General features: G+C 55.2%; 2 protein-coding genes across 5 annotated transcripts in view; both read left to right on the forward strand.

The window, feature by feature from the left end:
* The window catches only part of CARNS1 (carnosine synthase 1), a 25,325-nt gene extending 15,343 nt beyond the window's left edge, over positions 1–9,982 (forward strand). For both annotated transcript variants that reach the window (XM_006034176.2, XM_014524934.2), the window contains exons 8-10: positions 543–774; positions 3,999–4,267; positions 6,654–9,982. In XM_006034176.2, coding sequence (XP_006034238.1) covers positions 543–774; positions 3,999–4,267; positions 6,654–7,889 — 1,737 coding nt within the window. In that variant the 3' untranslated portion in view covers positions 7,890–9,982. The remainder of the gene's footprint in view (positions 1–542; positions 775–3,998; positions 4,268–6,653) is intronic.
* Positions 9,983–17,823: 7,841 nt separating this feature from the next.
* RPS6KB2 (ribosomal protein S6 kinase B2) lies at positions 17,824–24,118 on the forward strand. Of its 3 annotated transcripts, XM_006034178.3 has the most exons (15): positions 17,827–17,952; positions 18,128–18,162; positions 18,383–18,503; positions 19,205–19,273; positions 19,372–19,519; positions 19,749–19,806; positions 20,338–20,438; positions 20,545–20,635; positions 20,756–20,846; positions 21,199–21,306; positions 21,577–21,639; positions 21,979–22,056; positions 22,603–22,710; positions 22,967–23,079; positions 23,332–24,118. In XM_006034178.3, exons 1-15 carry the CDS (start codon positions 17,881–17,883, stop codon positions 23,501–23,503), a joined length of 1,428 nt encoding a protein of 475 aa, XP_006034240.1. In that variant the 5' UTR covers positions 17,827–17,880; the 3' UTR covers positions 23,504–24,118. The 3 variants fall into 3 exon arrangements, with proteins under 3 accessions (XP_025071938.1, XP_006034240.1, XP_014380422.1); XM_025216153.1 differs by lacking the exon at positions 21,577–21,639 and having other exon boundaries at positions 17,824–17,952; XM_014524936.2 differs by lacking the exons at positions 17,827–17,952; positions 18,128–18,162 and adding an exon at positions 18,606–18,667 and having other exon boundaries at positions 18,425–18,503.
* Positions 24,119–24,124: the final 6 nt, after the last annotated feature.

Genomic DNA, 24,124 nt, shown 5'->3' on the forward strand with positions numbered 1-24,124 from the left:
TGATGTATGCAGCTTTTGCTCTCTGGGGTGTGCCAGCTCTGAGTTGGACCCAGGGCAGGGCAAGTGGCTGGTGCAGAGAGTTGGAGAACAGGATCCAGGGTCTTCCCCACAACTTGGTCAAGAATGTGTAATGTGATGGACAATAATCCCACTGCTTCCTGCTGCTTGGGATCTGAGGTGACCATTGCACCCAAGCCAGTTAGCGGGAGGGGCTGTTTATGCCTCTTTGCTCTGCTATCTCTGGTTTATCTGTCAAGGGCACCAGGATGAGTATCATTGGTCTTGCACTTGCCCCCGCTGTTCGGTTAATACAGCTCCTTTCCCTTCCCCCTCATCTGTGTATATGATACATCCCACTTCCTGAGTGGGAGGAAAGAGCTGCAGCCAGTCAGGGTCCTGGAAGGGTGAGGCAAGCAAAGCATCAAATTGGGTAGCTGTGAAGTCATTCGGTTTGATGACATCACAGGAGCACTGGGCATGGTCAGTGGTGGAGAGGCATAGGTTTTTATGGCTTTGGGTTTTGTCCCCCTCTCCCTCCCCAGGTGGTGTGTGGCATGGGGCGGGCTGATAAGCCCCTGAAGCACCAAGCAACAGTGCCCCAGACCTTGGAGAGCAGCCTGCAGGAGTGGGGCATGACAGACGAGGCCCAAATAACAGCCATCCGTGCCCAGATCAAGCAGAAGGCCGAGGCTGCCATGAGGGCCTTCATGGAAATGGAGGCAGAGCTCTCGGTGGAACAACGGGGGGGCCGTAGGACCCAGACCGATGTGATTGGTGAGCTGCCCTGTCACTCGTCCCCTGACCATTTAGAGGACATCACAGATTGATGGGGTGCTTTAGAATCAGCCAGCTGGACATGGGGATCCATCTAACCCATTATCTTTTCTCCAGCAGTGCCAGGACCTGCTGCTTCAGGAGAAGGTGCAAGCTGCCCCTTACTGGGCAACTCTGAAATAAGCTGCCCCCAGGGAAGGTTGCTCCCCCAGCCCTGTCCACCAGTGGCACCTCAAAGCTGAACTGTAGTATTTCCCCTTTAATGTAGCTCTAGAGGGTTGCAAAATCTATAGGTATCTTCAGGTAATGTGTCTTTGTGGATAGGCACTGCACTAGGTCTCTGGGGATCTGAGTTCAGTTCCCAGCTCTGCTGCTAGCCTGTCAGGAGAGCAGGGATAACTCACTTCTTCATCCTCTGCCCTGCTTTCTCTACCTGTATAAGACAGTCATTGGCCGCCTTTATAGAAACCCAAGGAAAAGCTGTCAGAGAGCAAGGTAGTATTGTACAAATGCCCAGTTATCCTTCTAAACATTCTGCTGAGTTCTTGATCTCAGTGAGATCTTTTAGCAAGGAGTCCCATAGGGGACATCATGTCCTTCATCTGTTATGGACTGGCCATTTTTAGTCTCCTTTGTGTGTTTATAATGAGAGAAAAGGAAGGGATGATCCCAGATTCACCATCTGTACTGCATTCATTATTTACTGTGCTCCCCCTCCTTTCCACAGTCTCTTGAGAGCTTTTCCAATTATTTGGCCATGGTTGTCACCACCTATGAATGCCACCTCCTACCCCACCACTGATGGCTTAGCTGGTATTGCACATCGTGGGAGACCATGCCATTGACTATAGACATATATTCATAGTCTCCATCTTATTCCTCATATACTCTGATAGCTTCAGGGGCTTGTTTGATAGTAGCCCAGCAATTCTCAGCCAGGGTGTGCAAATACCTACACGTGATTTGCAAAATAAAGCCAGAGAGTTCAAATTGGAGCCCATTAAAAACATTCTGATCTGGTGTGGGCTTTCTGAGTTCTTTGTAACTGAAGAATCGCTCATTATTTTTCCATAGTCAAAAAACAAATGAAAACTAAGAGCTGACCTTTTCTGAAGGGTGTTTTGAGTCTACTGAGGGGTTACTGGAGTCTAAAAAGGTTGAGAATCACTGCTGTAGCCATATAAGGAGCAGATTTTTTTCTTGCCAGCTAGCCACAACATTGCTCCAGGTGTCTTTCCTAAGTGCTTGTAGTTACCTTAGGTAAAGAGCATCACAAATGCATTCCACTGCATCTATGGTTGAACATATCCATCTGTTGTAAGGCAGCTGCCTGTTGTCCAAGGTTGCTTCTGTTCCTTCATAGTTCTTCACTGTTGTCCTTGCTCTGAACTAACCAAAGGAAGCTGGGGCCAGAGCCAGTTCCATCTGTTAGGTGCCCAAGTGTGTTCATATTCCACCCTCCTTGAGTCCTTAAAAAATAGTTAATTCAAGAAGTGGAGGGGTTCTTCTCCTGTTCCCTACATTTATCGATTTAGTTTTTTGACTGAGTTGTTGGCATGTTACAAAGATAGGCACATTAACGTGTTTTCAGCAGGGTGGAATAGGATTGTGCTTAGGCATCGAATAGGTGGCGTAGGATCTGGCCCTGGGAGTCTTCAGTGAATATTGCTCCCCAAGATGCTATCTCCCTGTTCTACCTCATTCCATTTGTCCTTTGTCCCAAACAATTAGTCAGTATTCAAGGCCTTATGGGGTTGTTTAATTTTGGATGAGAAATTGGTAGGTTTGGTGCATTCTGATGTAACTTTGTTTATTTACTAAGAATGGAAACAAAGTCCTGTTCTACTGGACACAGAAGAAGCAAATTAGCAGCAGGCTCTTTCCTTTTCAGAAATCCCCATGTCTGCCATTTCAGTGAGCCTTGTGTCCGAGAAGCTCTGTCTCTCTGCTTCCTCTGAGTCTTCTTCACAACTCCTTCTCTTATGCTGTAAATAGACATGGCAGTTGTCCCAGTAATAGAAAGTCTGCTTGTGGGATCCTACAAGTCCCTTGCCCTGCTTCAGGTCCCTCTGAAGTACGCAGGATAAAATGTGCTAAGGCTTTCTCCCAGGACATGGCTGTGTGTGTCTGTAAAGCTGTTGTGGCTCATTGCACAGGCAGGCCAGCCAGGGTGCATGCTCTTACTGGCTTCCTACTAGCAGAAGAGCAACAGTGCAGCTTGGAAGGATGACCTGTGAATGACGATGCTGTGCCTGTTTAGATCTGGGTCAAACCCACGTCAAATGAGTTGTCTATTTACACCTCTAGGTTTCTGCCTGTAACAGCCTACAGGCTGCAAAACCAGTCCCCTAGTCCCTGCATTTGCAAGCAGGGAACCACTTGTGCTCACACTCTAGCTTTCACTTGCCATGGACCTTGGATGACCCCTTCTTTATCAGATGGAGATGGCTACAAACAGGCGGGCTTAATTGTTTCTCCGTTCCTAGAAGTGCTTGGCACAGCCACTGTTTTTACCAAGGTCTCTGCATAATGTGGAGCAAGGACACCTTGATGGCTTTCCACCTTTCAACACTACAGTAACTAAACAACCGTAATATGGAACCTCATGGCACCCTTATGCTATTTCTTCCTACTCCTTCTCTCACTATCTCCAAGCCAGTATCTTGAACCACCATGATGCTTTGCCTCTCATGAGTATTTATTTTTTTCCTTTTTCAAGGGTTTTTTTCAAAATTCTTTGGAACGTCCAAGTAAATTACCTCAGTCAGTTTTTGTTGGACCTTTTTTGTAGATGCATACAAGGAATTCTACTAGATTAGCATGGCATTTTTTTTTCCTTTGCAGAAGTTGATGTTCTTGCTATGATAAAATCTAATTTTATCATTCTGCTTTTAATTATCATTCCAATCCATTTCTCCTGGGATAGCCTCTCAGGGCTACATTACCAGGATCCTTTTTGTTTTGTAGAGTGCTGACTTCTTTCTGGTGCAGCAACCAGATGTCAAGGGTATGTATTTTAAGAGCAGCTCAGCTACTTCATCTTCCAATTCCTTGAGAGTTCCATAGTGAGTCAGAGTGTATTAATTTGCTTAATGGATCAAGCCCTCCTGTTCCCCAGCAGTGTCTCTCACCAGGGGCCGGGGAGGGGTCCCACCTCTGTGCCATGTGCCACCATTTCACATACACTCGTGACTGTTGCCTTGATGCCACCATTTCTCTTGCAGGTGTGGATTTTCTGCTGACCTCGTCAGAAGAGGTGCTGCAGCTGGTGGCCCTGGAGATGAACTCCCAGCTGTGCCTTGAGACCTGTGCTCTCTTTGAGTCCATGGGCCAGGCAGTGGGGGTGCCGAGGGGGTCGTCCCAACCCCTGGTGGAGACAATGTTGCGGCGTGCGCAGTGCCACCTCATGGAGGGCAAGCACGTGCTGGTGATCGGGGCTGGAGGAGTCAGCAAAAAATTCGTCTGGGAGGCGGCCAGGGAGTACGGGCTAAAAGTAAGATGCGGAAACCCGGCCCTAGGCTGCCCGGCGCAGCCCTCGCCCCCATTATTACCCCCAGCACGGAGAAGGGCCAAGGGACATGGCTCGCCATAGCAGCTCCCAGAGGGACCCTGCCAGCGTGACATGGCCTGCAACAGGGGAGAGTGGAGGTGGATGGCTGCTGTGGAGGCTCCTCCCTGCATCCCAGCCATGGGGATGCCTCCTCTCCCACATCCCAGCTGGATAGAAACCCCCCTTTCCCCTAATCTCTCACAGCAGGGCTGCCTTAGCACAGCCCAAGTTCTGGCTCAAAGGGAAACTGTTTCTCCCAGGGTGAGCATCTTCCTCATTTCTCCTGACCTTGGGTCTGGGCAAGGCTCCGAGGGACCTGGGGTAGATGCAGGGGGCAAGTGGGGCTCCCTGAGGCTCCAGCTTTCCCAGGCCACCTGGACCTGAACAGCCTGGCCCTGCCCCTGCCCTGGGAAGGAAAAGCCTGAAGCATTAGCTGCATTATCCATGGTTGCTCATCTGTGCAGGGGGTTGCTTCATCTCTGTCACAGCTCAGATCCCTCTACTATTAAGGGGGATGGGAACAGGCAAGAGGATAAATCAAAAACACCCATAATGGAAAATACCCTTAACTCTGCCCCTAACGTCTTCCCTCCCATCAGCCCCAGTCTGGCGCTCAGCCCTGGGTAACTGGCACATGCATGCTTTCCCTCTGCCAGCCAGGAATTTGACTTGAGAACTGTGGCTCTTTTTAAATTGCTGGGAAGGGTTACACAGTCTTGGCCCTGGCTGCACCTGCTGATTGCCCATCATGTTGCCCACTGCTTGTACCTCAGTGGGCTTTGGAGCTATCTTGGCATGTGGGGAGGAGGGAGAAAATACTGCTGAGATAGGGATTTAGGAGCTGGAAGGACGGAGGACAGACAGGGCAGGAGTGGTGGGAAGGGATTTAGGGAAGGGACATGAGTGCTTGACTCCAGGCAGAATGGAGAACCAGGCCTTGGGGACCTCCGTGGGGCTCCCACTACTCATAGCTTTGGGATGCTGCACTGTGACAAACCGTAATGGAATGGTCTGTGTCCCAGACCTAGCTTCACTTTTCCTGTTGGGCGTAGTGACTTTTGGCCTGGCTCATCTCCAGCACCACAGGAATGGGGTAGAGGTGACAAAATGCTACCTCTCCTGCAACTGCAATCCTGGAGTGGCAGGGTATTTTTGCCAAAGCATAAGCACCAAGAATTAAGAATGGTGAGAGTGCTAGTAACCAGAGTGAACAACCCAGTGCAGCGGGGAGCAACGTACAGACTCCCCATTGCTGGGCTATCAGAGCATCAGCCCCATGATACCACTGTCATTGTACTCCAGAATCAACGCACATTGGCCTTGCAATTATTGGAGAGAATTAGCACACCTTCATAGGGCCGGCTCGCAGCTCCATCAGGACCAAGAGCCAAAGCCCCAGCATGGGACCCAAGCAAGTGGGCTCAGCTCAGAGGGGTGGGGGCTAGCAGCCACTCCCGGCAGCCCTGTGGCCTTTGACCCCACTGTGCCAGCTGTGGGTAGCACGCTGTGGGGGTCCCTCCACTCCTCTAAGGTGTGGGCTTGAGTGGACTGCCACATGACCGCCCCCCACCCCTTTCATGGAACAGCTTTCATGGAACAGGCTGTCACCTCCCCACTGAGGGCCAGGAGTGCCGCACAGAACAAGGGGTCTCCCCATGTGGGTCTGTGGCCCAAGTGAGCCCTTTGATTCCCCCCACCCATCCCGGGTTTTCCATTTTCCTCCCTTCTCTGGCCACAAGTGGGTCATTCCAGTCTCCTCCTGCAACACCAGTGTGTCACATTCCACTTCCCCACTCTTGGAATCCAGCCACAAATGGACCCATGGCTTGGACTATCCCATCCTCCCCGGCAGTGGTGCCTGTGGTGCCCACAGTATGTGGATTGCTCAATTCTCCTCCCCCCACCTTCATCACTGGGCGGGGACATGCATGGATTGCTTGGCACATGGATCCTTCCATCCCCATTGCATGATGGGGTGATGCACAAGGCCAGGCTGTTGACTCTGCTATCTGCCCCATGCCTGGAGGACAGCTGGGAGGGAAATGCTCCATTATTCCTCCCTTTGCCACAAAATACGCACACAGTGGGATGTGGATGTTCAAGGACCATCCCATTTTGTAGTGCCAGCAAGGAGGGGGAGGGGGGGGGGCTTTCCCACCTCCATGTTAGTGACCCCTGCTTGATCTCCCCCTCCTCTTTGCATCTTCCCACTTCTCTTGTGTGTGTGTGTGTGCGCGCGTGCGTGCACGCATGTGTGTGTGTCTATGTTTCTCCCTCTACCCTCCTGTCTCTGTACCCCCTTCCCTCCCCCACCCCATCTTTGCTCCAGATCCACCTGGTGGAGTCGGATCCCAACCACTTTGCCTCCCAGCTGGTGCAGACCTTCATCCACTACGACAGCACGGACCACAAACGGGATGAGGAGCACGCCCAGCGTGTGGTAGAGCTAGTGCAGGAGCGGGGCCTGCACCTTGATGGCTGCCTCTCCTACTGGGATGACTGCATGGTACTGACGGCTCTGGTGTGCGAGCAGCTGGGCCTGCGCTGCAGCCCCACAGCTGCCATGCGGGTGGCCAAGCAGAAGAGCCGCACCCATCAGCACCTGCTGCGCCGGCGCAAAGATGCCCCTCGGGGCTGGCCCTCCACTGCCGTCTATGCCGTGCCCTGCTGGCATCTGGAGAGCCAGGCTGATGTGGAGCGAGCCGCCCACCACCTGTCCTTCCCAGGTGTCATGAAGCTGGAGTATGGGGCAGGTGCTGTGGGTGTCAAGTTGGTGGAGGATGCCCAGCAGTGCCACCTGCACTTTGAGAAGATCTCCCAGGATCTGCGGGAAGACACCGACCACCCGGGCATTGGGCTGGGCTGGGGCAATGCCATGCTGCTCATGGAGTACGTGTCAGGCACAGAGCATGATGTTGACCTGGTCATCTTTGAGGGGCGTATGTTGGCTGCCTTTGTGTCCGACAACGGGCCCACACGTGTGCCCTGCTTCACAGAGACAGCAGCCAGCATGCCTACCTGCCTGCCATCTGACCGTGAGGCCCAGCTGGTGCGCGCTGCCTACCAGTGCTGCCTCGGTTGCGGCCTCACTGATGGTGTCTTCAATGTGGAGCTCAAGCTGACAGCAGCTGGGCCCAAGCTCATCGAGATCAACCCCCGCATGGGTGGCTTCTACCTGCGCGACTGGATCCGTGAGGTCTTCGGCGTGGATATCATGCTGGCTGCAGTCATGGTAGCATGTGGCGTGGCACCGCTGCTGCCCACTTGGCCCCAGCCCCGCACTCACCTGGTGGGAGTCATGTGCGTGGTGTCACAGCACATGCAGGCTCTCAAGTCCACTGCCAGTCTGGAGACGCTGCAGGCCCTGCACGAGGGCGGTGTTGTTCGCCTCAACCTTCTGGATGACAAGCTCATCTCCAGAGAGTATGAGGAGCCCTACTGCAATGTGGCCTGTGGTGGCCCCAGCCGCCACGAGGCCTGCCTCAAGGTGCTAAGCATCTGCCAGGCCCTGGGCATTGACTCGCCCCAGTACCCAGTGGCCCACTTCCTCTCCCACTTCAAATAGCCCCTGGGGAGCCCCTGGGGATGGGGGGCAGGGCCAGGCCACAGCAAGGCCCTTATGAGCCCCTGACCCTCCATCCCCAGTGTCTCTCCCCTCCTCTCCCCCACGGTGAGGGCCCCATGGCTTGTGTTATGTGGCTCTCCCCTACCACCTAATAGCCTATCATCTCTCCCCCAGCCCCTGGGCGGTGGTGTTTGGCTGGTGGGATTGCAGCCACACAACATGCATCCTGCTCCCCCATCAGGTCCCCCTAACTCCCAGTTGCCCTGTCCCACCCTCAGGAGCAACCTCCTCAGCAGGGAGTCCTTCCCTGTCCATAATCACCTCTGTCACTGCTACCTGCCCCAGTCACATCTGTTCCTCTGTTGGCTCCTGGGTGCCATGGAGACCATGCCTGACAGCTCTGAGATGGGCTTGTGGGGCACAGACCCTCCTGCACCAGCCCGGGATACGAGCTTCATGTGGCCCTGGTTGGAGGTTTGGGGTGTGGGCTTGGAGTCTTCAGGTGTGGAGACTTCAGGCTGCCAGTGACCGTACAGTAACAGCCCACCCAAAGCCCCAGGCTCATTGCCACGATATGCAAAGCCCCCTATGCTCATTAGCCTACCTACACACACTAACTGCCCTGTGTGCAGCTTTCCCCATGTTTGTCTATGCCCTGCTCTACCAAAGGAGCCCACACTGTGTCCCAGCTTTGACCCCACTAACCACCCCCTGCACCTCTCCTCAGCCTCCAGAACAACCCAAGCTGGGATGCTGGATAACCCCAGGAGCTGGCGATCCTAGTTCAGCCAGCCGGAGAGACAGCCTGGCATGAACGTGTGCCCCTTGACACCCAGAGGAGCCAGCACTGTCCAGGGCAGTATCAGGGACTTCAGAGCAACCCTGCAAATAAGCCAGCTTGTTCAGCCCCAGTGCCCATGAGAGACCCTATATAAACAAACCAGCACACCTAGTGCCCAGCATGAGCCTGCAATAAAAAAAACCAGCACTCAGGAGTGCTAAAGGGCATGCTAACCAGTAGGCGTATCCTAGAGCAATAACAGGGCTCCAGAGTGACCCTGCAGTAAAAACCCAGTGCCAGTGCAACCTGGATATAACAGGCCAACTGCAGAGTGCCAGAGCAATCCAGTGATAACAGCCCAGTGCTACCAGTCCCAGTGGCCTGAAGGATGGGGCAACAGCAAAAACTAGTGTGTGTGTCCCTACAAAGCACAGAGTGGACAGCCCCAGTGCAATTAAAAAATGAATGCACGCAGCTGGAGTGACCCTACAATAATGAACTACAAGCCTGAGTGACCCTCACTAACAAGCCAGCCCCCACATCCTCAGTAACTATACGGTAGCAAAACTGTTCTCTATTGGGACATTACAATAAGAAACCAACACATGCTGTCTTAGTGACCCTACAATAACCAACTAGTGGTTGCAGCACCAGCACCCCCAGCTGACTGTCAGGTAATGAACTAGTGCCCTAAAGTAGCCCTACAGTAACAAACGATCACAGACTTCCCCGATGACTAGAATAACAACTCATGCCTTGTGTGATCCTACAGTAACAACCCTTAAGGGACCCAACAATACCAAGTCCATGTATGCCACCTAAGTGACCCTACAGTAACAAATTGACAACTCCAATAACCAGCTAGTACACCTAGTGTCCCCTGTGACAGCACCAAAACAACCAAGCAGAGGAGAACGGGTCTGTATTGGAAACTGGTTTGGTGTCTCTGCCGCTCTAAAAGTGCACATGCTCCTGCTGCCTCCCCCACTCATCATGGTGAGAGCAAGAGTTGATGAGGTCACTAGCAGGTGATGACATCATCAACTGAGAGGAGGAGCAGCTGGAAGTTTGTGCTGTCTTAAAGGGGGCAGAGACCCTGAGCCAAGACGGCTGGAGGAGGGTGGGAGTCCATCGTTGGTGTCTCCATGGAGCCCAAGGACAGGTGCCGGGGTGGGCCTGTCCTTCAGTCAGCCTGGCCCAGAGACCTTGTGACACCTCCCACCTCTATTGTCCTTCCGCTGCCTCTAACCAGCAGCAGCTTGAGGCGGGTGGACAAAGTAGTCCCTCCCCAATAAAAAGCCGTGTGAAAGGAGGTGGGTCCATGAAGCATTATTCACACCTGGGCTGCCAGGGGCCAAAGACAGATCCAGAAGAGAAGGAAGATGGAGAGGCAGAAGGATCCAGGATCTGCTGAAAACTCAAGAGGCACTGTCAGTGGCCTCTCTCCTCCAGATCCACTGTCTACAAGGGAGCCCCAGCACCTGTCTCCAGTCCCCTGGGGCTCTTAGAGCCCCCAAGCTCTGTCTCCCAGCCTGGAGGATCTTTCCAGAGGGGCAGCAGCAGGCATGGTGGAGACTGGTTTCCTCCAGTGCCCCACACTTTGGAGGGATACCCTCCCCCATGCCGGTGCTGCTAAGCCCCAGGCACTCTGGGGTCTCTGATCCTGATTTGCTGCCCAGACCACAGCAGCTTGTCAGTCCCATCTAGCTTAGATGCATCTTTCTGCTTCTGTCCAGGCTGATCTAACCCAGAGTGTCTCTTCCCCTTGCATCCCTTGGCCAGCTGACCACCTGTGAGCCACCGCCCCTGACAATGCCCTTCTTCCCCTCTCCCTCCAGTATCCACGCTGTACCAAGGAGACTAGGCTGAGCTGATCCTCCTGCCTGTGGTGTTTTCTCTGCTGGAGGCCTACCCAGTCTCCCAGGCAGCACAGCCCTTGTCCCATGGATGCCCAACTCTCCTGCTGGCCCCATTCCTCCTAAATACCCTGTAACTACTCAGGCTTTGCCAGATGCTCTTGGGATGCCCTTCATGCCTCCCTGGGGCAGCCCCTCTGGACCTGGCCCCCTGAGGCCATTCACTCAAGTCTGGGGCTGGTAAGTGGGGATGGCTCTTACAAGTAAGCCCAAAGCATGTATGCATTTGTGTAATATGACACAAAGTTGCCCTTGCAGAAGTGCTGCCATTGTTATCCCCCTAGAGCAGGTCAATTATAGGGAAAGCTGCACTCAGCTCCTACCCCACCAGCTGGGGAAGAACTGGAGGCCCTAAACCTTTCACCTGCCTGCAGGGCTAGGACAGGAGCAGGGAGTTGCCAGCTACTGTGGCTGTAGGCCAGTCACCCCACCTGTAGGCTGAGGGCACATTTGTCTTTTAAGGCCATCTTCCCTCCAGAGCACTAACCTGCAGACAGGCCTCGGACCTTCCAGTAGAACTGGGCTGAGCTTAGCTGGGAGCCAGCTCTGTGCAGGGAAGGCTGGTCAGTGGGGGATAGGGCCCAGCTCATTCCTGCAACCCTATTTGCATTTTCTGGGCTCTCAGCACTAAATGGGTGCCTGGAAGTCCCAGCTGGAGCAAGTTTAATGAGTATGAGACTCAGTGCATCAGCAACCTGTCTGCACTAGGGTTGCCCATGCTGGTCAGGACTTTGCAGTGCCTGGGGGGATAACAGGGGGCAGTGGGGATAATTGAGATCTGGCTGGGAGAGGGGGATGAAATGATTCTTACCCACCTGGTCTGAGCTCAGCCCCCTCACACTATAGAAAGGTAAGTACTACCCTTGCGCAATTATATTAGAACGTCTCAAGATGTTTGAATGCATGGGGTTAGAGTACTGTCAAAGCTGGCCCCAAGGCAGTACTAGGGATCACTGCACTACAGAGGGTGTTGGCTCAGCAGAGGCATATTCTCTTCTAGGCCATTGCTCATGTTAGTTCCAACATTAATGGGCCCTCAACCTCTCTCTGCCCCAAATCCTCCTCTAAAGAACTTTATCTGTTTTCTATTTATGTGCGTTACATCCTTCAGACTGATGGTCTACTGCTGGCCCCATTGCCCCCCCCGCCCCAATCTGTTCCCTGCCACATGGAAGCAAATACCAGTATCACCTTTCAGGTGAGCTTTCCAGTGGTGAAGAAGTTGGCAACATGAGCATATTTTAAGCCCAATTTGCTTTATTAACACACACTGCTCATGGCACAGAGATGGTTACAAACAGCACAGAAGGCATGCAAACAGACCATCTTCCAGGGATCTCAGCCAAGTACCAATGCACAGCTCCGAGGGAGTAACGCTCTTTCCAGCACTGATGCAGGGCAGAGAACAAACTGTCCTGCTGCCTTCCCTGCCCATCAAACATTTATATAACTAAGAGCTAGCAACCCAGCATGATTTGCCTAACACTGAAAACTTACTCTCACACTAAGTGTAGAGAAAACCTTATATAGGTTTTTATCTGCACGGGAACCTCAGGAAATGTTAATCTGAATTACTTAAAGGTCTGGCTTTAAACTACATTAAATCCCAGTGTGGACAGAATTAAAGTAGTTTTAGTTCAATTTGCTCTAGAATGGAAATGAGCTTGAGCAAATGGAGGCCACTTTCATTCTGCATAAGAAGGTCCACACAAGGTTTTAATGCAATCCAATCCATTCACCTGGAAGTTAATTCAGATTAGTTTTCTTGTGTGCCCCAGTGTAGACAGGCCCTGAAAAAAGAAACTGGGAAGACCATATAACCATGCCACCTGGTGGCTGCCCCTGGGATGAGTTCACCTGGCCCGATTTAACCCTTTCCTCCCTCGGTTACACCGTCTCAGGATGGGCTTGTGCCTGGGACAGAGGAACAGAATAAATCATCTGATAAATCTTCCAACCATGGTGGCGCGCAGACAGGACCAGGTCCAAGGGAGTGCTCTGCTCTGAGAGCTGAAAATGGCTCCTGTGTAGGGTTCTTCAAGTTTTTGAGCTGCTCTAGGGGAGGAAGGGCTGGTCCCAATACTCCACAGGTTGGGACTGTATTGGAATCCAAAGCATGGCCCACCTTCACCCCATTAATTAACCAATGCTATCAATGATAGTCCAGAGCTATGTAGCTCAGTCACTAGGCTTACTAACTAAAGACCAGAAGGACCTAGGGTTGATCCCAGATGCCGGTGGTGGGCTTCTTTTTGCAGCAGGCCCCTGAAGCCCACTTAGTACCAGGAACTACCTGGAGATAAAGGCAGCTGGAATATAGTGATGAAGATGACCACTTCTCTCTTGTGCTGAGGTTAAAATAAACAGTTGGTTCCTGCCTCAGTAGCTTGTAAGACACTTTTTTCTTATCAATGACGGTCATACGTGGCCCTCCAGTTTTAATTACAGCCCAGTCAATAATCCATGGCATTAGTGCAAGTGTGAACTCAGCCAAACCTCACCTTTCCTACCTCATTTATTTGCAATCTTTGAGTCCATTGGTTGGAAGGAGGTAGTGTCTGGAGTTCTTATTGTTGAATGGCAAAGCACCATTGGAGACTCTCTGTGATTGGCTGCTCACCCCTGGGTTGATTTAAGCAGCAAATCACCTCCCCCTTACAGGGGTTGATGTGGTAGCCTGGGTGGCAGTAGGGCATCCCCCAGGCCAGGAAACTCAGGTGCCACTGGGTCCTGGGTTAGTGCTGGTGCGTGAGGAGTGCCCTGCACGGGCTTACCTGCCACGTGTCACTCATGCCACCTGTGCATATGACAGCTGCCTCACATGTCCATGTGGATGGCAAAACAGTGTGGAAGCGGAATGGGCTCCCCTATAACCTTATCTGGCTGGACAGGGTGGGTCCTTTTCTCTCAGCCTGGAGTCCTAACAGTGGACACCTCTTTGGAAGATGCATTAGTTCCCATCTCCCTGCTCCATACTTGGGGGGACTGATATAGCTTGAGTTATACATCAGGTAGGCAAAGTGATATCATGGTCCCTTAAATGTTCTAAAGCAGATCCCAGCTCTTCTGCTGTTAATATTTTCATACATTTCCCAGGTCTTGTTAGGAATTGAGGCCTCCCACTGGTGGCAAAACTGGGGAACTGGGGAGGGAAGCAGGGTGGGATGCCCCCCTCCTGCCCCCGGCCCCCCAGGAATCTTTGCTATGGCAGGGACAGTCCTGCACTGCCCTACCATAGGAGGCAGGCAGGCACAACCCTGCACCTAGCTGTGTATTGCAGGGACAGTGGCGAGTGAGGCAAGCAGAATGGCACCACTCCCCATACCCCTGGGAGTCTTTGCCACAGCACACCTAGTCTTTTTTTATATATATATATATATATATAAGTTATATATATGAAACTTTACATCCAACACTCCGCCAAGCAGCCTTTGTGGTTCACTTGGCAGATCAAAGCACACTAAAAACCCGTTACACAGTTTGCACTGTGTATTTCAGACCCATGCACAGACAGTCCTGTGCCCAACAGTATGGGGGGGGGGGGGGGGGGGAGGTGGGAGGGCAGCAGAGGCAGCTCCCAGGGAACTCATGCCACAGGGCTGCTGCCAACCTAGCCAACACTGATATAGCAGCAGTGGCAACAGTAGCATTTGCCGTTATTGTATGGGGTGCTGTGGCAGGTAAGACTTTGTTCCTCTTCCCCTTTTTTCCCCCCCCTCCAGTGGTAGGCATACCCCCACCCCTTGCCCTGGCCCGGGTGTTGAAGGAACTTGCTATACCTCTGCCTCCCAATAGGGCTGGGAGGCAATGTCCTCCTCTCAGTTTGGAGACGGTGCACTGCAGATCACATCAGGTGAGGGAAACGCAGCCTGCTAACCTGCAGGACCTGAGGCTTCGCCATATTGGCCTTCAGAATGGCTCTGGTGAGTGGAGGGACCCAACTATCCCATCTGTGTTCATTGGAGACCACTCTGCTCCCACAGCCACAGACACAACTCCAGATGCTGGTGGCACAATGAGCTACGGCCAGCCAGAAGCAACCAAATGGTGAAGTAGGCATGTGTGTGCTGTGCTGGTGGAGGGGCCAGGCCACACGCAGGATAACGACTACTATTCCCTTTGTAGCTTGAGGCTGAGGGCTGAGCTGTAGGCATAAGGTCCCATGGAGCAAATTCTGCTGATGTGCCATGGAAGAAGGAAACAATGTTAGAGGCCCTTGTGACTACTCAAGACTCAGTCATAGCATAGGGTGGTTCAGACAGGAGCAAGGGGAGCACCAAGCCACTGTTCAGCTGTTTTCCTCTGCCAGGCACTTCTAGGAGTTGGCTCAAGCTGACCTCAGCCCCTCCAGGGCAGGGCCATTGCCCCTGTGAGGCTCGGTGCAGGTCAGAGACTCAATGCCAGCAATGCATAAATGCTACAAATCTCACAGAGAGGAAGCTAGTATGCAAATAAGCTATGGTTTTGCAAATAATTTACATATATAGCACACAGATCAATGCAGAAACACAGCCACACCAAGGTATCTTCTTGACTTTTTCTGCAGCCTGTCTCCTGCTGGGTATATCTCTGCCCCCTCTCAGACACCTTGCCCCCCCTGGCATTTCCCTCCCCCTCCCCTTCTCAGTCCCTTGGGCCCTCTGCCCTCTTTATGACTCAGGTCCTCAGTCGAGCTGGCTCCCCAGGAGCAGTGACATTTCAGGCATGACATCTGCCCTTTGGGCCCAGCTGGGAGCTGTGGGGAGGTCTGGGCTTAGCACCCTGCTTCTCCCCCACCCCATATCTTCTCCTGCTCCAAGCATTGAACCTAGACATCCAGCTGCTGCACTTGCTCTGGGGAGAACCAGTGCTGGGGCAGGCAGGGTGGGGTAGGTAAAAGAGGTGAACCAGTCTCACAGGCCCTTCCAGCCTGGCAGGGGACATACCATCTTCTCGGCCTTGAACGGACTCAAGTATAGTTAAAGGGTCAAGACCTGTCTCTTACACTGCAGGCAGGCTGACCCTTGTGAGAGTCTACAAATGCCTCCAAATGAGAGGATCTCAACTACGCAATTTATGGCAATGGGGGATGCTTGTGGCCTTTTCTTTAGCTTGCTCCTTTGGCATTTTGGTGAGAGGCAAGTGAGACTAGGGGGCATATGAATTCCAAAGCCTCTGGGCTTGGGGCTTGCACATAGGATGCCTGCCATGGATTTGGGAGTATCTGAAGCCCCAGATTGAGGATGAGTCTGGGAGGGAAGATACTTGCCGGTGGGAGCACCACAGTCTTGAACAATTGAGCTCTGATCAGCCAAATTTGGAACTGAATTCAGAACTGATTTGGCCCTGGAAATGAAATAAAAAAAAAGAAAAGAAAAACAGCCCCCTTCAGCCTGGTACCTCTCCTTCCTGTCATACTGCCCCAGACCCAGGGGCCTCATTAGCACCCAACACCTTCCACCCGAAGACTGCACTGACCCCAGGTGACTTCCAACAAATTTGGACTAGCACCTCTGTTTCAACCCACATCCCCTCCCCACTAACCATAAGCCCCTGAGGCTAATCAGCTGCAGGGGCATTGCCTGCAGGTGGGATCCTAGATGCTGGTTCTGGCACTGGGTGGGATGAAGGATTTTACCCCACTTCTGTCCCCTCCCCCCCCCCGGGGGTCCTGATCTCTGGGATTGGAGCCTGTTAGCCACTCCCTGATCCACATCTTGGCAGGGGATGTCTCCAGCCCCCGCAGGCAGAGGGGCCTATGTACTTGCCCCTTGCCCCCTCCCCCCACCCCACATGAACACACGTGAACAGGCCTCCTGAGGACAGCAGCTGTTCTTGCCAGGCAGCCCCAGTTTCATGTGTCAGTTGAGCTCTGAGATCCGATTACAGGCACTGGGCAGGGCAGCGGAGGAAGGGCTGGGTCAGATTAAAGATCAGGGAGAGAAAGAGTATGTGGGGAATGGGGGCTGGAGCAGAACAGGCCAACAGACCCTATGGGACCAGCAACGATCCACAAAGACCCTTACCCAGCACCTTCTGGGTGTCAGCCACAGAGAAGTGGCCCCTCAGGGCCAGAACATTTTTGCACATGCTATATCCCTGCTGAGTGCCTGGACCAGCTCCCTCGGCCCATTCAGAGCTGAAGGGAAGATCCTGCCTGGTGGCATGCCGGGCAAGAGGAGCTGCCCCTGAATTTGCTGGCTGGGAAGGCATGAACACAGGGGAAGTGTGCAGTTGGGGGAGGGCTCCTGGGGGGGCCACAGCCTCCCTTGTGAAAGGCCCCGCAGCCCTGTGGACTACATGTCACTCATTCGCCTGCATGTTCCCAAGTGTCCGTGGCTCTGTGGTCACCAAGGGGTGCTTTCTAATGTCACCCTTGAAAGCCTGGCTGTGCTTGTGCCCTGGTGACAAGCCCAGGCCCCGGTGCTGGAGGCGTGAGTCTACCTGACCAGGTGCTGGACACACTGAGGGAGGGAAATCACAGGATCACGGAGAGGCAGGGCTGGAAGGGACCTCCAGAGGTCATCTAGCCCAACCCTCTGCCTGACCCAGGCTCACCCTGTCCAAATCATCCCATGCAACCACAACCTAAACTCTACATGCGACTCCTGTCAACCTGGGTACAACACAGACCTAACACACAAACCTGCCCCGGGTGAAGCAGGGGAACCAGAGCAGCCAACGCTCCATTTCTATGAAATGTCAATATTGGCTCAAGAGATACCAGGCAGGGGGCACACCCCCTGCTACAGAGGAAGGCAGAACCTCCCCCAGCCTACACCTGTCTGGCCATGGGGCAAGTGCCTTCCCAATCCCAAATATGACGATTGGTCTGACCCTGAGCAGAGGGGCAAGGCACCCTAGCCAGGAACCTCCGAGTTGGGGCTGAGCAGGAGCACTGCACACCCCAGCTCACACCCAATGCAAACACCCTGACACATGCAGGAGAGAGCACGAGGGGCACAAAGACCCGGCGATGGTGACCACGAGCCCGCCCTGCCCTCCTGCCCCAACCTGGCAGGCGCCTGCACAGGCCAGGCCCAGCGGCAGAAAACTTACAAATGTCTACCCAGGCTCCTGTCCGGCTGGGGCTACGCCCTGAGGCTTGCCGCAGGCCCCTTCACACACGCGCCCAGCCTACATTTCTCAGCAGGCGCTGCGGCGCCCTGCCCGCCCACAAGCGCTCGGACTACACCTCCCAGCAGCCCCTGCTCTGCCCCTGTTTCCCAGCGGGCGACGTCACTAGCGGGGAGGGGCGGGAGGCCCGGCGGCGCGCGGCGGTGACGCGACGGGGGGGGGTCCTGGGGCCGCCGCCATGGCCGGGGTTTTCGACATCGACCTGGAGACAGAGGAGGGCAGCGAGGGGGAGGAGCCGGAGTTGGGCGCGGTGAGTCGGGGGCACCCCGGCTGCACCCACCCTGCCAGCCCTGCAGGAGCCGTATCACCCGGCTGCCAGCCCAGCCTTGACCTTGGTGGTACCGGGCTGGGGCAGGGGCAGGGGCCAGGGCCAGGGCCAGGGCCAGGGCCAGTGCCAGGCTGATTTCCCTTCTCCTCTCTCCTAGGAGATGGACTTGGAGCTGCGGGGCAATGGCCTGGAGTAAGTCACACAGGGGACAGTGTGGTCCTTTTCTCACCTCGCTCTTCTTCCCCAGCACGGGGAGGAGCCAGCGCCTTGGCGGCACCCAAGGACCTGGAGCTGGCCCCTCTTCCCAGCCGTCCCCCCATCTGCTGCCCTCTCTCCCTGCCTGCCCCCCACCCCAGCTCCCTGCAACTCCCCTCCTGTCTGCCCCTGCTAAGAGCTGTCCCGTCCCCCCCAGGCCCGTGGGGCACTACGAAGAGATTGAGATCTCGGAGAGCAGTGTCAACAATGGTCCCGAGCGCATCGGCCCCCACTGCTTCGAGCTGCTGCGTGTCCTGGGCAAAGGTGGCTATGGCAAGGTAGGGGCGATGGCATAATACTGGCACGTGGCCGGGACGGATGGGGAGGGGGCTCCATCCCTCAAGCACACCTGCCTCCTACTCCATTTCTTTCCCCTGCAGGTGGGGAAGGGCACTGAGAAGGGACCGTGTTTCACTTCTGCTTTTTTCTCCCACACCTTCCAGTAAGATGTCACTGTGAAAGACACCGAGGGGGTGGGAGAGGCCCTACGGCTTCAGGGCAGAGTGCTGGGACCCTTACCAGGGGCTGTTCTGGGGTGCTGCATTGGGGCGGGCGTCTTGTCCAGCATGCACGCTAATCAGACTGTCGGGTTCAGAGCTGCCTCAATGCCGTGTAGGAATTGGAGTCCAGGTCCCTCAGGCCCCCCATTCTCTTCTGTGGACCCAGCCCTTCAGCTGGACTGCAGCTCCCATGAGGCACCCTCTGGGCCAGGGGAGGTGCTGCATTATTCTTGGCAGTCCTGTGGCCACAGTGCAGCACAGGAGATGTAGTCCAGCTGGGGAGTTAAGCTCACACAGCAGAATGGGAGCCAGGCCCCTTGCCCCCAAACTACAGCTCCCACGAAGCACTGTGCAAGCACCGTGTGGTGCTTACATGTGCAGGGAGAGTAGTCGGGAGTGGCCCACCTGATGCTGGCAGGGGATGGAGCTCCATGCCTGCCCGTGCTGTGCGTGCTCTCATGGCCTCTGTTTCCCGGCAGGTCTTCCAGGTGCGGAAAGTGCAGGGCACAAATGCAGGGAGAATCTTTGCCATGAAGGTCTTGAAGAAGGTGACTATGTTGCCAGCCTTTGCCTTGCTGTCACTGAACTCAGGAGTGCCCCCTGTTGGCCTCCTAAAGCCGCTCTTTGTGTGACTGTCTCTCTCCAGGCTAAGATTGCCTGCAATGCCAAGGACACGGCTCACACCAAGGCCGAGAGGAACATCCTAGAGGCCATCAAGCACCCCTTCATCGTGGACCTGATCTACGCCTTCCAGACAGGCGGCAAGCTCTACCTCATCCTGGAGTGCCTGAGTGGTATGTAGGATGGGACTAGGGCCAGGGGTGAGGGTAGCGCTGAGCAGTATGTTGGTACCCCATTGGAGCCTGGTGCTCCCCAAGGCAATTAATGGCTTGGGATCCAGAAAGAGCTGGCCCCAGCTTGCCTCCGTCCACTCTGGAGGTGGAATGTGTAGGGCAGGAGCTGGGATGCATCTGTAAGGTTCATGCACTTTGCTGTGTCCTCCCCTCCTGTGTGTATTTGCAGGCGGAGAACTCTTCATGCAGCTGGAACGGGAGGGCATCTTCCTGGAGGACACAGCATGGTTAGTGAAAGGCACTGGAGTCTGAGGGGAAGGCTGGGGCTGGGGTAGCTAGGCTCTCCCTCACAACCCTTGCTCCTGCCCCACTCTGCACATTGTCCCCCGGTAGGAGAGGCTGGGGCTGGAGTAGCCAGGAGCTCTTGTCAGCTGTGCTGTGACTCTCATTTGGAAAACATCCCCCCAGCTCCCTCTTCAGCCAGGTGGCTGCTCTGCCCTTGGCCCATCCATGTCCCCTGTCAGACTTGGCACACAATATGATTGCATTGTGCAAACATCATGTTGGGCAGGGGCCTTTGAAGCCACCTGGGTGCTGGTATTGAATACAACATCCGAGAAGACAGCTGAGGGTTGTCCAAGGGGTTGGCACCTCTCCCTGCTAAGGAGGTAAAACCTCCTTGCTGAGGTAAAACCTCAGTATACAGGTTTGGGCGATGTCTACAGGCAACCCCTGCTAGCAGTGGCTGGAACTGTGCCCTCCCTGCAGCACCTCCCTGCTTTAGGGCCCATATTAACACCTACACATGTATGCCCTAGCTTCTACCTAAGTGAGATCACGCTGGCCCTGGGCCACCTCCACTCCAATGGGATCATCTACCGGGACCTCAAGCCAGAGAACATCATGTTGAATAGCCAAGGTACAGCTCCGTGCACTGGGGGAGAAAGTGCCTGGGCCTGAGTTTCACCAGGAAATGTCCAGTGTTTCAGGGTCTGATGTTTGAGCTCTTTTCTCCTCTCCTAAAGGGCACATCAAATTGACGGACTTTGGGCTGTGCAAGGAGTCCATCCATGATGGAGCTGTCACCCATACTTTCTGTGGCACCATTGAGTACATGTAGGTGACAGTGAGCCGTGCCCTAACCCCCCTGCTTCCCCTGCAGCCTCCTCCCAGAGATTTGCCCCTGTCCCGACTCTCAGTGGGTCAGTGGCTCAGGGTAGATTTGCCCGTCCCTAGGGCTCCAGAGATCCTGGTGCGGAGCGGGCATAACCGTGCTGTGGATTGGTGGAGCCTTGGGGCCTTGATGTATGACATGCTCACTGGATCGGCAAGTCCTGCTCGTGCTGTTACCTGGTGGGGGGGGGCGTGGCCAGTGGGGGAGATGGACACACCAAGCTGTGTGGGTGGGAGCACGCTCAGTGGGAAGGTGCCTTGGCCCAGCCTGGCATGGTGCCCCGCCACCCTTTGCTACAGTCTTCCCATGCAACCCCATGCAGTCCCCTGGCTCCCCGTGCTTCATTCTGTGCCCTCCATCCAGGCTTCCATTTTAAACCCCCTCCAGTTCCCTTGTCCCAGTGCTGAGCTGAGCCCTGACCTGGACCTTCATTTTTTCCTCTTCGCCCCCACATCTGGGCCCCCTCCCATGCCTGCGCTCAGCCCCGTCCACACTTCCTTTACAGCCGCCCTTTACTGCAGAGAACCGAAAGAAAACCATTGACAAGATCCTGAAGGGCAAGCTGGTCCTGCCACCCTACCTGACCCCTGATGCCCGTGACCTGCTCAAGAAGGTACCACTTGTGCCCCCTGCCCCCCCCACTAGTGTTGCCCAGATTGCTCTCATGACCCCCAGTCTGGTGCTTCTGGCCTTGAAATGGCTGACCCCAGCTCAGCAGCCTGCTTGAAACAGAACCAGGCTAAGTGCCATCTTTGGGGGTTTGTAGGGGGGTGGGGGTCGCACCAAAATGGCTATGGCCACAACCAGCTGTATGTGGAGGGGATGAAGGAGGGAGTTGGGATCCACTTGCACCATGCTCTCACTTATTCTCCATCTCTTCTAGTTCCTCAAGAGAAACCCCGGCCAAAGAATCGGGGGAGGGGCAGGCGATGCGGCTGATGTGCAGGTAGACAGAGGTGGGGGGGGTTCTCTGGAGAAAGGGTGCAAGCATGGCATGCAGCTTCCCAAAGGTGTTCTCTGGAGTAGGGGTGCAAGCATGGCATGCAGCTTCCCAAAGAGGTCCATTTGTTGCTTGGGGCTGAGATACAAATTTGGGGCCCAGCAGGCAGCCTCCCCACCCCTGGCATGGGATGTGTGTTTGAGCAGAGGACAGGGAGCTTCACCCCACCAGATGTCTGCATGAGGAACCCTGGGGAGGGTGCTTGGTACCTCTCCACCACTGGGATTGGGGGCTGCTAGGCCCGATGCTCCCTCTGACCTCCTGCCTGTGCCTCTGTCCCCGCAGAAACAGCCATTCTTCCGGCACGTCAATTGGGATGACCTGCTGGCACGGAAGTTGGACCCACCCTTCAAGCCCTGCCTGGTACTGCCCTACTCCCTTGCCCTGCTCCCTCACTGACTGCCAGGACAGGGTCAGTGCATGGCTGAAGTGGGCCTTGCCTGATTACAGTCCTGCACTCCAGTGGGTAAGACAGTCATTGCACTGTGCCCAGGGCACCTGCCAAGTCTGGGCCCAGCAGGCTGAGTTCAGAAGAGGGGCTGGAATCCCTGACATCAGGGCAGAGCAGGGCAGGGTTCTTGTCCATAGCGAGGCCTTGCAGCGCCAGGGGCTGAGGGTGACAAAGAAAGGGAGCCAGACATCCAGGACAGCAGGCAAAGTGAATGTGCCCCAGTTGGTACTGAAGTTCCCATCCCCATGGTCAGGGAGAAGCCAGGATAGGGGATGGGATCCAACTGTCTGGGGAAGCAGTGCAAGGCATAAAAGTCCAGGGTGGAGACCCTGGAAGGGGAGGGCAGGGTTTTTGGCTGGTGCTGGTGCCCTGCCCCCCTCCTATCTGCCACTGACCCTCCTCCCTCCAGGCCACCCTCCTATCTGCCACTGACCCTCCTCCCTCCCCCCACCCCCCAGCAATCAGATGATGACGTCAGCCAGTTCGACACCCGTTTCACTCGCCAGACTCCCGTGGACAGCCCTGATGATGCCTCCATCAGCGAGAGTGCCAACCAGGCCTTCCTGGTAGGGTCTGCCCCAGAGGCTGGGACAGGCTGGGAAAAGAGGGCTGAAAGAGTCTGACCTTTGCCCAAGGCATCCAGTGCTTCAAGGGAGTGGGTGTAGCTTACACTGCTCAGCCCCACCTTCCCCAGCAGGGGCACTGTGACACCAGGGGAAGAGAAGGGGCTTACACTACCCAGCCCTACCTCCCCAGCAGAGGTGGTGCGGGTGGCAGAGTGACTGAGGTGTCTCCTTGACACAGGGTTCTGTCTCCCTGCAGGGATTCACCTATGTGGCCCCATCGGTGCTGGAGAGCATTAAGGAGGGCTTCTCTTTCCAGCCCAAGGTGCGCTCCCCTCGCCGCCTCAACAGCAGTCCCAGGACACCTGTAAGGTATGGCCTCTGGGGTCATGGCCACGCTCTGTCTTCAAGCACATCTTGCCTTGTAGGAGGCACCAGCTCCCATCCACCCCAGAGCGGGGGGCCAGGAGTAGCAGACTTGGTAGTGGGGAATGGGGTAGGGGCACTTAAGTCCAGTGCCTTTTGTGGGCTGGGGCAGAGGGGATCTTATTGGTTGAGTAGTTTGGGGTCCATCTCTTCTTGGCCTCCTGGAGTCTCATTTCCCTGTTTCTTACTTCCTTTCAGCCCTGTGAAGTTCTCTCCCTTTGAGGCCTTCAAGCCCAGCCCCACCACAGAGCCCATGGAGCTGGGGTCCACACTGCCTCTGCCCCCCGCAGAGGGCACAGCACCCCTGCCCATCAAGACCCCGGCAGGTGCCAAGAAACAGAAGGGGGGCCGAGGCCGGGTGCCGAGGTAGCTGTGGGGGAGGGAGGAAGCAGCATCCCTGCCTGGGCAGGAGGCTCAGCGTGGGCTGGCATGAGGAGCCCTGTAGGGGTGGTTCCCCGTGCAGGTGCCTGGCCCATCGGTGACTCGTGAGGGGGGTGTGTGACCCTCGGGACCTGGGTGGGGCTCGTGGGGCACTGGGGCCCCCAGCCCAGATGGACTTGGAAGGAGATGCTTGCAGTGCTGTGCTTCTCTGGCCCGGGGGGGGCCCAGCTTTGGGCGGGTGGGATGGGTGCATTCGGGGTTGGGCACATGCCCTGGATGCCCCTCTCCCCATCATCCCCTGGGCTATGACCTTTGCCTTGGGGCTCGTAACCCTTCACTTGGTGCTCAGTTTTTATTGCTGCAAATCATGGTTGTGTGCTGGGGAGACAGGAGCTGGCATGTGGGTGGGGAAGGGTGGGAAGGGGACTGATGGTAGGGAGCCGCATGAGGTATGAGCGTGAGCTTTGTGTGTGTAGGCATGAGTGAGCTTCGTGTGTGTGTGTGTGTGTGGGGTGGGGAGTTGTATGCGAGCAGGGGTGGTAGGGTGTGTGTGTGTGCAGGGGTAGGGGTAAGGTAGGATGGGTACTGGGCTCTGACCTGGGCGGTCTCT

Source organism: Alligator sinensis, unplaced genomic scaffold (assembly GCF_000455745.1).
Source record: "Alligator sinensis unplaced genomic scaffold, ASM45574v1 scaffold1002_1, whole genome shotgun sequence".
In the NCBI taxonomy this organism is placed as follows: domain Eukaryota; kingdom Metazoa; phylum Chordata; order Crocodylia; family Alligatoridae; genus Alligator; species Alligator sinensis.

Excerpts from the sequence above, each read along its gene's own strand:
- RPS6KB2 (XM_006034178.3), top strand. The coding sequence starts at position 17,881 with ATGGCCGGGGTTTTCGACATCGACCTGGAGACAGAGGAGGGCAGCGAG. Across the intron at positions 17,953-18,127 it reads AGGAGCCGGAGTTGGGCGCG|GAGATGGACTTGGAGCTGCG; the intron begins GTGAGTCGGGGG and ends CCTCTCTCCTAG. Across the intron at positions 21,640-21,978 it reads GCGATGCGGCTGATGTGCAG|AAACAGCCATTCTTCCGGCA; the intron begins GTAGACAGAGGT and ends CTGTCCCCGCAG.